Below are 14,461 nucleotides of genomic sequence, written 5' to 3'. Positions count from 1 at the left end.
CAACCATCTTATCCTCTGTCGTGACCTTCTCCTCCTGCCTTCAGTCTTTCCCAGCATCAGGGTCTTTTCCAGTGAGTCAGCTCTTCTCATCAGGTGACCAAAGTATTGGAGTTTCAGCCTCAACATCAGTCCTTCCAATGGACACTCAGGGCTGATCTCCTTTAGGATGGACTGGTTGGATCTCCTTGCTGTCCAAAGGACTCGCAAGAGTCTTCTCCAAGCACCACAGTTCAAAAGCATCAATTCTTCGGCACTCAGCTTTCTTTATAGTCCAACTCTCACATCCGTACATGACCACTGGAAAAGCCATAGCCTTGACTAGACAGACCTCTGTTGGCAAAGTAATGTCTCTGCTTTTCAATATGCTATCTAGGTTGGTCACAACTTTCCTTCCAAGGAGTAAGCGTCTTTTAATTTCATGGCTGCAGTCACCATCTGCAGTGATTTTGGAGCCCCCCAAAATAAAGTCAGCCACTGTTTCCCCATCTATTTGCCATGAAGTGATGGGACCAGATGCCATGATCTTAGTTTTCTGAATGTTGAGCTTTAAGCTAACTTTTTCACTCCTTTGAATCCACCCAAATTCCCAGGATCTTATTCTTTCCCAGTCAATGGCCTCAGTGTTCATAGAAGAGATCTGAGGAGGGTACAAATTAAGGTTATACAATAACAGCTAGCTGCAGCACTGAACTCTGCACCTAGTTTCTGCTCCATGAACCTTGAGATGACAGGAAGCAAGAGTTTCTTCTGGGCAGTCATAAAAGCTTGTATCCTCTGACCATGCTTGAGCTTGTCATTTTCTTTCTTTAAGCTCTTTCAGGCAGTTCAGGGGCTTTAAAAAGTCAGAAAACATGTCATTGCTATTGCCGTTACCTCTGAAATAACCACCTCACACCCACAAAGCTGGTAAATGGACTCCGGCAAACAATCACTATAGTTGGAGCTTTCTGGCATCTCAAAGGGCCACAAAAAGAGGGGTCTGACTCCTGTCTACCTTCCAAATCTTCCACTAGTGCTTCATATGTGGGGAAGTTAAATCAAGGAAACTATAGTGCTTCCCACTGATAGGCTGCAATACTGGAGGCTGCAAAAGAGACGTGGGAAAGCGAACAGCCAATATGTAATGTGTACCTAAAGTCCACTTTGGAAATGCCTCTTCCCCCTCACCCTAGCTAGGATGTTGAGGTACAGGCTTCTGGTTCTAATTCTAGCTCCCTTGCTTACCAGCTGTTACTTAACTTCTCTGTGCCTTGGACCTCGGTTTTCTCATCTGTTAAATGGGCACAGTAATGGCACCTACCTTGTAATACTGCTGTGAGATGGGTACTCAGCACTCCTCAGTCACTCAGTCAAGGTGCCAGTATTACTCTGGGAGTGTGATAGTCCATTAGATGAAGAGGATGTCTTGTCTTGCTCCTCTGTCCATGGGATTTCCAAGGCAAAAATACTGGAGTGGGTTCCCTTCTCGGGGAATCTTCCTAACCTAGGGAATAAACCGGATCTGCGGCATTGCAAGCAGATTCTTTACCGTCTGAGCCACCAAACCTTGCCTCAGGATATCTTGCAGGATTTAAAATTTTCTCATTAAAAATCCTACTGGTAAGGACTTTGGTTGTAAACTCCAGGAGACCCCTCAGGAAGCAGATGGCTCTCCTAACTACTGGCTGGTACCTGGTACAGCAGGTGCAATTACCTGTTGAATAAATGAATGGTTAGATGGAAACAGAAGGGAGATTATGCCCCCAGGCCTCTGCATCCCCCGTCTGGGTTGCTGTGAGGAGAGGTGCGTCGTTGGTTACGGGCAATGGAATCCTGGCTTTGCCTTGGCAGGGTTGATTTACTCAGTTTCTTTCATTATAAAATGGAGCCGATGATATCCAGCCCCTCCAGTTCAGTTCAGTAGCTCAGTCGTGTCCGACTCTTTGCGACCCCACGGACCGAAGCACGCCAGGCCTCCCTGTCCATCACCAACTCCCGGAGTCCACCCAAAACCATGTCCATTGAGCCGGTGATGCCATTCAACCACCTCCTCCTCTGTCGTCCCCTTTTCCTCCTGCCCTCAATCTTTCCCAGCATCAGGGTCTTGCAAATGGGTCAGCTCACCCCACCCCAAATGTTGGTGTTGAAGAGGCAAGGGGAGCATTTATGGCAGAGGGCCTGCCACGTTGCGGGCCTCGGAGACCTCAGTGCCCTCCCCATCTCCCGGAGGACCCTGCCCCGCACCGGGGCCGGCGACAGTCCCAGCAGCCGGGGTGGGGGCTGCAGGCCCCTGGACGCCCACGCGCGGACGCCCGGTGGAGGCGCGGGTTTCAGGCGATAGCGGGGCCTGTGCGGACCTGTGGGGACCGGTGCGGGAGGGGCCGGCGCGGCCGAAGGAAGGCGGAGTCCGCCGGGAAAACGAAACCGAGAGCGAGCCGCCCAGACTCGCCGAGCTTCCGCTGAGTGTAGCGGCGCGGGAGCAGCGAGGGCCGGCAGCCGGAGCCACCGCAGCGCGCGCCCGCCTGTCCGCCTCCCCAGCCCGGGACTGAACGCCGGTAAGAGGCCCCGGACCCCTGCGCCGCCGCCTCGGTAGCGCTGTCCGAGGCCCGTAGCCGAGTGCAGGCCCCGGCTGGACCTGGGGAAAGCATCCTGCAGCGCGGTGGGAGCTGACAGTCATTTTCTTCCCGCGAAGAATTTTTAAACGAGCAGGTAACCATTAACCCGGGCCCTGGTTGGTTGGGGGAGGGGAACCCGTGGAAAACGGAAAAGTGCTGTGGCTTGATAGACGATGTGAAATACAATACAGAGGCCTGAATTGCCCAAAAGATTGGCAACAAAAATCTCCTGCCGAAAATCCCTTGAAATTGTTTCCCAATTGCCCATCTTTAGCCTCCGCCCAAACACTGCCCCCGCCACCACCCCACCCCACCCACACCCCACCCCACCCCCACCCCCCACACCACCCCACTCTCCAGCTTCTCGACACCGACACCGCAGCAGCCCCAGGTCCTCAAAGGCAGAGCAGGGAACCCTCACTCCCCACCCCACCCCCCACTCTCCAATAACTTTCCATTTCATTAGAACCTTCTAGAAGGTTGCTGGCCTACAGGCCTGGCCCTCTGGGCCTTCCTTTCTGACCACACAGGCCTCCTTTCGGTTGTTGGAGCACTGCCAAGCACTGCCGCTGCCTCTGGGCCTTTGCACTGCCTGTTTCTTCCTGGAAAGCTCTTCCCAGAGACCTGTATAGGCCAGTGAGTCGATCGCTTTACCCTGTACTTGTTAACAGTGTAACAGTATGAGAGCATCCTCCCTGAAAAACCTCCATGTAAAAGAAACTCGGCCATTCCCTTACAGTACCCCTACTCTGCTTTAGTTTTTCTAGTACTTATCACGTTGTAATATTTCCTATAGGTTTCTCCGTGTTTCTGCCCTAGTAAGTGCACAAGAGTCGGGTTTTGTTGGCCAGGATAACCTAGTGCATAATAATAGGTACTCATTAATTCTTTGCCTGCTTGCTAAGTCTCTTGAGTCATGTCTGACTCTTTGAGACCCTATGGACTGTAGCCCACCAGGCTCCTCTGTCTGTGGGATTCTCCAGGCAAGAATACTGGAGTAGGTTGCCATGATTTCTTCCAGGAGGTCTTCCCAACCCAAGGATCTAACCTGGGTCTTTTGTGTCTCCTACATTGGCAGGCAGGTTCTTTACCACGAGCACCAACTGGGAAGCCCAACTTTGTTTAATGAATACAAGTGAAAGTCAAAGTTGCTCAGTCATGTTGGGCTCTTTGCAATCCTATGGACTGTACAGTCCATGAAATTCTCCAGGCCAGAATACTGGAGTGGGTAGCCTTTCCCTTCTCCAGGGGATCTTCCCAACCCAGGGATCAAACCCAGGTCTCCCGCATTGCTGACCGATCCTTTACCAGCTGAGCCACAAGGGAAGCCTAAGAATACTGGAGTGGGTAGCCTATCCCTTCTCCAGCGGATCTTTCTGACCCAGGAGTTGAACCAGGGTCTCCTGCATTGCAGGCAGATTCCTTACCAACTGAGCTATCAGAGAAGCCTCTCTAAGGAATACTAATTCACAAATTCTCTTTGAATTCCAGAATATGATCCTATTGCCTGTGATTTCTTTAGTATTAAAAAAATGCCTTGCCAGATGGAAGCTAAGAGATGGACTCCGTGCTGTCACTTAGGAACTTACAATTTTGGGCAGTTTGTACTCTTGCTCTTACGTTTGTTCATTTGAATCTGAAGCTCCTTAACACTGGATCTCTAGTTTATACATTTAATTCATCTGATATCTGTTGAATGTATGTTGTTTGCCAAGCATTATGCATGCTCTTTGAGGGGGCTAGGCTAGGCCCACAAGGGCTCACAGTCTGACGTAAGGGTGTGAGGGCACAGGCAAAGTAACTTCTGGGCATGAGTAAAACGGACACATAACATTTGTTAGTGATTCTGATGGATTTTTCTGTAGCACTAAAATAAGATTTATTAAAAACAATTAAAAAGAAGCAGCTTTTCCCCCTAAACTTGTAAGTACTTTTTCAAGTGTGCCAATTTAAAACCTTATTAAAAGTCGCACATGATTTAGCTACTGAACAACAGTATTTCACTTAAATTCAAACTGGCTTGTCATTGTGAAGATCAACAGCTAAAGTTAAAAGTGCTGATGATTCAGGGTGTTTCCATAGGACTTCAGGTTTCCATAGGACTTCTTTCATAACTGCTGTTCTGAGATCTGTTTTGATTTTGTTTGGTCACTGAATCATGTCTGATTCTTTGGCAACCCTGTGGACTATAGCCCACCGGGTTCCTCTATCCATGGCATTCTCCAGGCAAGAATATTGGAGTGGGTTGCCATTTCCTCCTCCAGGGGATCTTCCTGACCCAGGGATCCAGTCGGCATCTCCTGTGTCTCCTGCACTGGCAGACGGGTTCTTTACCACTAGGCACCTGGGGAGCCCTCTGAGATCTATGACCTCATCCAATTGGACATATGATCTCATAGTTGTGACTAAACTAAATGGCGCTTTGATTCCTGGAAATAATTGTGCGGCTGCAGGTCCTTATCTGAAACCCTTGAACCAGGTATGTTCTGGTACTTAAGAAGTTTTTGGATTTTAGAAAGTCAAGGCAGCGTAAATCCTGTCAATTATGTAATGTTCTCAGTAGGGTTTGGGGGCAACGCTATCATAAAATGCTATCTGCAGTGAAATGTATAAATAGACAACAGAGTATGGTTAAGACTGTAAGTAGCTTGTGTCAGTTCAGGTCTAGATGGGGGGCTACACACCAAGCAAAAACAAAACAGATGAAAACAAAGTAAACCTCAGTTTTCAGTGCTTCTTGGATTTTGGAGTTACAGACCAGGAGCACTGTTCACTGAGGGCCAGGGCTGTGGGAAACTCTCCTGGATGCTTTTTTGTTTGATTTAGTCCGCACAACAACCTGCGAATCAGGTGTTTTCATCCCTGGTTTCACATCACAAATCAAAGGTTCAGAGGGGTAGCTAGCCCAGGTCTATGTGGCTTTAAAGCCTAGCTGTTTCCATAACACTAAGCAGTGACGTGAAGAGCGTGCCTTTGCTCATATCTGAGCCCTTCCAGCCACCAGCCCTGCCCACCCAAACCACCATGGCAGTCTTGACTCGGTCTCTCGACTTCTGCTTGTGCTCTGCTCATCTCTTCTATCCCCACCCCTCATACTCTGTTCTTTCCATAGCATCAGAGTGATCATTAAAAGCATAAGTCCAACCACATCACCCCTCTGCTGAGAACCCACCAAGAGCTTCCCATTGCAACTGGAGTAACGTCCATGGTCCTGACCGGAGTTTTCAAGGTCTCCGTGCTGTGGCACCTGCCTGCCTTCTGACTCATATCCCACCATTTCCCCTCGTTCACTGTGCAGCAGTCTCCTTGACTTTGTCTTAGCTTTCCAAAAGCCATGCTGGTGCCTGCCTCACGGTTTCCTCTGCCTGAGATGCTCTTCCCCCTGTCTAAGCATGATGGACTTTCTCATCATCCAGGCTTGATTTCAGTATTGCCTCCTAGGAAGGGTCTTCCCTTGCCACTGTTACAACCACCTCCCTCATATCTCTGTCCCCACCTCCTAACGCCCTGTCTATCTCATTGTAACATTTCCAGCCATCTCTTATCCTCTCCTGTTTGTTGCTTCTTGTAGCTCTTGGTCTCTTTTGGAAGACAGTCAGTTAAATTAGCAATTGTAATAAAGGAGATAAGGGCTGTAGAGCATCAAACCAGGATGTCTTCCAGGGGCTGTTGGAAGTAACACTTGAGCTGAAGTCTAGAGGAAGCGGGAGTTCACCAGGCAGAAGCAGCTAAGGGGGTGGAGCCCAGAGCGTTTCAGGAGGGAGTTGGTTGGTCAGAAGCAGTTGGGAGCCAGGAAAGAGTTGGTGGGGGAGGCGTCCTTTTGAGAACCACCTCTGTGTAGGTGGAATTTAAAGCTCCAAGGCTTGAGGGGATCACCAGAGAGTGAGTGTAAGTAGAGCAGAGAGGAGATATGAGACCTGGACCCCGAGACAATGGAATGTTTAAAGGAAAGAATGATGAAGAGGAACCAGGAAAGGAGACAGAAAAGGAATAGCTTGTGAGACAGGAGGGAAACTAGGAGAGGATGGTGTCTTAAGTGTCCAAGCAAAGGGATGAGGAGGGACATAGGAGCAACCATGCCTAAGCCAGTTATGTGTCCAGAAGAAAAGGGCTGGGAACAGACCACTGACTAGTTTCAGAGATGGGAGAGCCATTGGTAACCTTGACAAAAACAGCTTTGATGGCTTGTGGAGGCTGCCTGACTGAAGTGAGGTTTTAAAAGATTCTGACACGACTAGTTTAAAGATGGAGAAGAACAGCTGTTGGTGAGGATTTGGAGAAATTGGGACCCTTGTGCATGCTGATGGAAGTGCAAAATGGTACAGCCACTGTGGAAAGTAACTTGACAATTCTTGAAAAAGTTGACTATAAATTACCATATGATTCAGCAAGTCCACCTCTAGGTGTATGCTCGAAAGATTCAAAAGTAGGCATTTGAATAGATTTTTGTACAACAATGTTCATATCATCATTACTCACAGTAGCCGAAAGGTTGAAATAATGCAAGTGTTCATCAGCAGATGAATAGATAAACAAAACATGGGATATCCATACAGTGGAATAGTATTCAGCCTTAAAAAGGAAGGAAATTGTGATATATGCTTCATACTGCATGGATGAACCTTAAAGACATTAGCTAAAACACAAGAGGACAAATATTGTATAATTCCACTAATACTAGATACCTAGAATAGGCAAATGTATAGGCATAGAAAATAGAATGGTGGTTACCAGGGGCTGAGGGGGAAGGGAAATGGGAAGTTATTGTTTAGTGGGTACAGACTTTCTATTTGGGGAGATGAAAAGAGTTTTGGAAATAGATGGTGATGGTGGGCTTACAACATTGTGAAAGTGCTTTTGCCCATGAATTGTTCACTTAAAAATGGCAAATTTCATGTTATGTATATTTTACAACGAGAAAGAAGTTCTATTAAAAAATCGGAAGTTGTAGCAACCGTGAGGAGTTGGTTCTGAGGTTCTTGCAGCAAGTCCAGGAGTGAGACGGTGATGGCTTGAACCAGGATGGTGGTTATAGGCATCACTGAGCAGTCAAAGGATTTGGAGGACGGGGCTTAGGTATAGATCAGAAGGCACGGAGAGGACACATCAAGGATGCCTCCCAGATTCTTGACTTTCAGACACGGGTGGACAGTGGAGTCATTTTCTGAGGAAGGAAACTCTAAACCAGTTTGAGGGAAGATTATAAATGCAGTTTTAGATTTTGGGAGTTTAAAAGCCTTTCAGGATATCCAAGTGGAGAGGTTGGATAGAGAGCTCCGAAACTCAGAATGAGGTTCATTAATTACATATAAGTTTCAGAGGTAATGACAGATAGATGATCTGTGAAATCATGGCCATGAGGGAAATTACCTTGAGGAGAAAGTCTAGAGTGAAGAGAGTAGTGTTTTTGGACCAAGTCTTGGGGGAAACTCCAGCATGTAAAGGCTGTGGAGATTAAGGAGTGTCAGAAAGAACTTGTGTCCTTGGAAGAAGGAAAATCAGAAGAGCTTTCTAATAAGAAATGAGAGGTCAACAGGGACCACTTTCTGTCTATGGATTTACTTATTCTGGATGTTTCACATAAATGGAATCATATGCTCTGTTACTGTTTATGTCTGACTTCTTTAGCATGTTTTGACGTTTAACCATGGTATAGCGTGTTTCAATACGTTACCCTTTTTAGGGCTGAATAAGATTCCATGTGTAGATGTACAGCCTTGTGTTTACCTTTCTGCAGCTGATAGATATTTGATTTGTTTCTACTTTTGGATTATTGTGACTAGTGCTGCTTTGCATATTCCTGTGTAAGTATTTGAAAACCTGTTTTTCAATTCTTTGGATATACACCAAAGGGGTGAAATTGATGGGTGGTATTTGTGGGTCAGCTGGTAAGAGAATTCTCCTGCAATGCGGTAGACTTGGGTTCGATCCCTGGGTTGGAAAGATCTGCTGGAGAAGGGAAAGGTGACCCATTCCAGTATTCTGGCCTGTAGAATTGGGTTGCAAAGAGTCAGAAACGACTGAGTGACTTTCACTTTCACGGTAATTCTAAGTTTAACTCTTTGAGGAACCATCAAATATCATAGAGCCTGCATTACTTTACATTCCATCAGTGATATATGAGGTTTCCAATTTCTCTATATTCTCACCAATACATTTATTTTCTCTATTATTATTATTACCAGCCTAGTGGGTGTGAAGTAGAATCTAGTTGTGGTTTTGATTTGTATTGGTCTAATAAGTAATGATATTGAACATCTTTTCGTGTGCTTGTTGGCCATTTGTATGTCTTCTTGGGAGAAATATCTATTCAATCCTTTGCCTATTTTTTAATTTCTTAACTCTTTTTATTGTTGAGTTGTAAAAGTTCTTCGTATATTCTGGATACCAGATCTTTATCAGATATATTATTTATAAAAATCCCTTTCTGAAGACTGTCTTTTCATTTTCCTCATGATGTCCTTTGATATGCAAATATTTTTAATTTTGATGAGGTCCAGTTTATTTATGTTTTCTTTTGTCGCTATGCTTTTGCTGTCATAGGTAAGATCCCACTGCCAAATCTAAGATTGTGAAGATTCACCCTTATATTTACTTTTAAAGTTTAATAGCTTTGGCTCTTGTATTTAGATTCTATATTCTTTAGATTTTATTTGTAATTTGAATCATTGTTACTGTCTTCGTCCAGTGAGAACCATAAACTAGGGCCTAATTTGTCTGCCAAGTAAATTGTCCTAAAGCTGACTTCTGAAAATTTCAAGTGGAAGTTTTGTGGGGTTTCATAGGAGAATCTTTGTCCGTACAACTAAATCCTTCATGATTTCATAAACTTTATATATACACTCAATCTTTTTATTCTCAACAAAAATAATTCTAATTCTCCTCCTTCAGGCTTTTATCTTTTTAAGCAGATGGACATACTTGCACTTGACACTCAGGGGAAGCAGAAAGAAAAGTTAAGGAGAAGGACCTCCATCCTTTTTTGGCCAGTTGAGTTTTGAAAGTAGAAAATCTTGGAGCAATTAACTTGATTTTGTAGTCCACAAGAGGGAAAGAAAGATCTTGTAAGAAAGTTTTCTCCGGAATTTTGCGGGGCTGAGATGAGTCATATAAAGGAGAGTCATCTTACCCTGTTTTATCTCTTAAACTGAATTGGGGAAATTAAATATTTTCTGAGTATATCACTTCTTTCAAAAATCTCTTTTTTTGTAGGTTGCTAGAGGAAAAAAAATGGCCACTGGTCGTTCACCATGTTTCTACATAGAAGAACTTAATAAATACCAACAAAAGAACTGTGTAGAAGTTAGGTATTGTGAACTGGCTAAGACAGGACTTCCACATAATTATAGGTAAGTTGCTATAAGAAAAGGTATATCCATATAAAATTAAAACTGGGAGAATAGCAACTTTGGCACAATTTTGAAGTCAGTTCTTTAGCATGAGAGCAAAGCTGCCAGAGAAGATGGTGAGTCTTTTCGATGTAAAGTGATAACTTCAGAGGACTCCAGAGAAAAAACGGTGTGTAAACCTTTCCATGCTTCACAATGGTGCGCTGTTTTGCTCTTTGGGGTGCCTGCTTGGGTTCTGTGTGGTGGTGGTTGTTCAGTCACTCACTCATGCCCGACTCTTTGCAACCCCGTGGACTGCAGCACGCCAGGCTTCCCTGTCCTTCACTATCTCCCAGAGTTTGCTCAAACTCATGTCCATCGAGTTGGTAATACCATCCAACCATCTCATTCTGTGTCGTCCCCTTCTCCTTCTGCCTTCAATCTTTCCCAGCCTCAGGGTCTTTGCTAATGAGTCAGCTCTTTGTATCAGGTGGCCAAAGTATTAGAGCTTCAGCTTCAGCATCAGTCCTTCCAATGAATATTCAGGACTGATTTCCCTTAGGATTGACTGGTTTGATCTTGCAGTCCAAGGGACTCTCAAGAGTCTTTCCCAATACCACAGTTCAAAAGCATCAATTCTTTAGTGCTCAGCCTTCTTTACAGTCCAACTCTCACATCCGTATATGACTATTGAAAAAACCATAGTTTTGACTACATGAACCTTTGTTGGGAAAGTAATATCTGTGCTTTTTAATATACTGTCTAGTTTGGTCATAGATTTTCTTCCAAGGAGCAAGCGTCTTTTAATTTCATGGCTGCAGTCACCATGTGCAGTGATTTGGGAGCCCAAGGAAATAAAGTTTGTCATTATTTCCATCGTTTCCCCATCTATTTGCCATTAGAATGTTGAATTTTAAGCCAACTTTTTCGCTCTCCTCTTTCACCTTCATCAATAGGCTCTTTCGTCACTTTCTACCAAAGGGTGGTGTCATCTGTGTATTTTAGGTTATTCATATTTCTCTTGGCAGTCTTGATTCCAGCTTGCGCTTCATCCAACCTGGCATTTCGCATGATGTACTCTGCGTATAAGTTAAATAAGCAGGGTGACAATATACAACCTTGACATACTCCTTTCCCAATTTGGAGCCAGTTCATTGTTTCATGTCTGCTTCTAACTGTTGGTTCATGACCTGCATATGGATTTCTCAGGAGGCAGGTAAGGTGGTTGGTATTCCCATCTCTTTAAGAATTTTCCACATTTTTTTGTGATGCACAGAGTCAAAGGCTTTAGTTTGGTCAATGAAACAGAAGTAGATGTTTTTCTGGAGTTCTCTTGCTTTTTCGATGATCCAACAGATGTTGGCAATTTGATCTTGGTTCCTCTGCCTTTTCTTAATCCAGCTTGAACATCTGGAAGTTCTTGGTTTATGTACTGTTGAAGCCTCGCTTGGAGAATTTTGAGCATTACTTTGCTAGCAGGTAACATGAGTGCGATTGTGCGGTAATTTGAACATTCTTTGGCATTGCCTTTCTTTGGGATTGGAGTGATAACTGACCTTTTCCAGTCCTGTGGCCACTGCTGAGTTTTACAAATTTGCTGGCATATTGAGTGTAGCACTTTCACAGCATCATCTTTCAGGATTTGAAATAGCTCAACTGGAATTCCATCACCTCCACTACCTTTGTTCATAGTGATGCTTCCTAAGTCCCACTTGACTTCACACTCCAAGATGTCTGGCTCTAGGTGAGTGATCACACCATCATGGTTATCTGGGTCATGAAGATCTCTTTTGTAGAGTTCTTCTGTGTATTCTTGCCACCTCTTCTTAATAGCTTCTGCTTCTGTTAGGTCCATACCGTTTCTGTCCTTTATTGTGCCCACCTTTGCATGAAGTGTTCCCTTGGTGTCTCTAATTTTCTTGAAGAGATCTCTAGTCTTTCCCATTCTATTGTTTTTCTCTATTTCTTTCCATTGATCACTTAGGAAGGCTTTCTTCTTTCTCCCTGCTAATCTTTGGAACTCTGCATTCACATGGGTGTATTGTTCCTTTTCTCCTTTGCCTTTTGTTTCTCTTCTTTTCTCAGCTGTTTGTAAGGCCTCCTCAGGCAACCATTTTGCCTTTTTGCATTTCTTTTTCTTGGGGATGGTATTGATCATCGCATCCTGTTCAGTGTTATGAACCTCCGTCCATAGTTCTTGAGCCACTCTGTCTATCAGATCTAACCCCTTGAATCTATTTGTCACTTCCACTGTATAATCGTAAGGGGTTTGATTTAGGTCATACCTGAATGGCCTAAATCAAATTCCTTATGATTATTCTATGTGGAACACAGGTTAAAATTTTCAAAGGTAGTCATAGAAGGCAGTTATGATTAGAATGCTAGTTAAATAATGCATGAATTTATGATATTCTTTGAATTTTTCATTGTAATCAGGTTTACATATCAAGTTATAATAGATGAGAAAGAATATCCAAAGGCTGAAGGTAAATCAAAGAAGGAAGCCAGAAATGCTGCAGCCAAATTAGCTTTGGAAATAATTAATAAAGACCGTAAGGTGAGTAATTACCTTTTTTTCCATTGTGAAAGGGAACTCACAAATATCTATGGCATTTTTCCCTGTCCTATGAGAAAATACTCACATGCAGAATAAAACCATTCACAAGTTCTTTTGCTTTCAAAGTTTAGTTCAGTCTTTTTCCTGGGCTCATTTCTATAGAACCCTGAATGAGAGGTCCATCTCAAAAAGATGGGCAAGACGGGCACTACCTATTTAGAGTGCCAACAGCAGTAACATACTCTAAGGAAACAGTGAGAAATGAGCTAACAGGATCTGGAAGGAGCCCCTGCGCCTGCTTGAGGGAATGCAGTGGAAAAGGGCAGAGATAGAAGGAACCATGAGGAAAATGGTATATTAATATACGGAGGGCAGATGGTGCAAAAGTAACATCTGTATAGCTGGTATTGCTGAAGATGCAGACAGAGTAAGTAGCTAGTACAGAAAAAGCTGTCTCTGAAAAGAACAGTAGAAAGTATTTATGAAATAAAGAAAGAGCTACCTGCAGATTGAAACCATTCAGCGGCTCAGAAGATACTGAAAAACATGGAACCACCAAGAACAACACTGGCCTTTGTGAAAGGACTGAGCTCCAGGGATGAAGAAAGAATCCTGCAAGTATCCAGGCAGAACAACTTATACAAAATATAAAAATGAAAAAAAATCATGCTGCCCATGCTACCCTTAAAAACCAGACGACACTGGAGCAGCATCTATAAAATGAGGCAGGAAGTCATTTTACATGTGAGACAAAAATGAATCATTCTCAAATTTTCAAAATTTTTCAGAATTTCAGTATTCAAGATACTTTCATGAAAAATCTTACTCAATGGGATCTTCCTGGTGGTCCAGTGGTTAAGACTCTAGGCTTCCACCTTAGGGGGCACAGGTTTGATCCCTGGTCTGGGAACTAAGATCCCAAGTACCATACAGTGCAGCCAAAAAAATACATGTATTTTAAAAATTTTACTTGAAGATGTCACCCTTTTAATCAAAATTGAGCAAAATAAATCAGGAAAACCCACAAACTTTTAAATTGTTAATGAGCCAGAAAACCAAGTCATGAAGTCAGAAAAAGAACAGTAGAGTACCTTTACCCATGAAAAACCAGAAGAAAGACAGTGATAACAAAAGGGAAGAAATTGATGTGAAAAAAAAACAAAGATATAATAAAGAAGGTCAATCAAACCCAAAATTCTATGACAAAGTTAACAAAGTAGAAAAAGTTTGGACAAGATTTTGACAGATTGGGAATTTTAAAAGGGGCAGATAATAGTGGAAGGAGTAATGCTATTATATTCATGTTTCCCATGAAGTTGTGATCTATGATATAACTACTTCAGTATGTGTTATCTTGTCCTTTGAGATTACAAAAGATAGAACAGATCAGAAAGTCTTATAGTTTTACCTAGATAAACAAGAAAATTGACTATTTTGTTTTCTCTTTTGAAACTGTAAAAGGAAAATAGGTAATGTCCTTTCTTGTTAAAATTTATCCTTATGGGTATTTTTTCTTTTAGTCAGTTACTTTTTCATCTCAGCTGAGAACAAATATTCCAGAAAGACCGCCCATTGAGAATTACATAGGCCGTCTTAATACGATCTCCCAGAAGAAAAACCTATGTGTAACTTATGAAGAATGTAAATCAAAGGGTGATGGGCGCGAAGGGTGAGATGTTGTTTTTCCTTCTGTTTCACTATATCTAAGCAATAGAGCAATCTTATTTTCATGTCTAACTTTCCAAAAATATCTGTCCTTTTTGGTACATTCTGCAGAGAAGGTTTTTTATGACCTTACTGCAGTTTGACATCTTTGTAATGAAAATATTAAAATGCTTCATTGCTGAAGTCTGGGGACCCATATCCCACGATTGATCAAATCTGGGAAATCCTTTATTTCTGAGATCTCCCTGGGTGGTTCATTCTGCAGGAAACCTAAGAGAGGTCAGGTGGTGAAGACCTTCCCATATCTGAGGTTGCAG

The 14,461-nt window shown here is 43.3% G+C and overlaps 1 protein-coding gene across 3 annotated transcripts in view; it reads left to right on the top strand.

The window, feature by feature from the left end:
* Positions 2,426–14,461, top strand: part of EIF2AK2 (eukaryotic translation initiation factor 2 alpha kinase 2) — a 33,630-nt gene continuing 21,594 nt past the window's right edge. For 2 of the 3 annotated variants that reach the window (XM_018055123.1, XM_018055121.1), the window contains exons 1-4: positions 2,426–2,688; positions 9,807–9,943; positions 12,359–12,479; positions 14,000–14,148. In XM_018055123.1, coding sequence (XP_017910612.1) covers positions 9,825–9,943; positions 12,359–12,479; positions 14,000–14,148 — 389 coding nt within the window. In that variant the 5' untranslated portion in view covers positions 2,426–2,688; positions 9,807–9,824. Of the gene's footprint in view, positions 2,689–9,806; positions 9,944–11,626; positions 11,667–12,358; positions 12,480–13,999; positions 14,149–14,461 lie in introns of those variants that run through there. The other variant, XM_018055124.1, reaches the window with a different exon arrangement.

This window comes from Capra hircus, chromosome 11 (assembly GCF_001704415.2).
Source record: "Capra hircus breed San Clemente chromosome 11, ASM170441v1, whole genome shotgun sequence".
Classification (NCBI taxonomy): Eukaryota; Metazoa; Chordata; class Mammalia; order Artiodactyla; family Bovidae; genus Capra; species Capra hircus.
The sequence above is the reverse complement of the archived record's forward strand: the minus strand, read 5'-3'. Positions and strand labels throughout refer to the sequence as shown.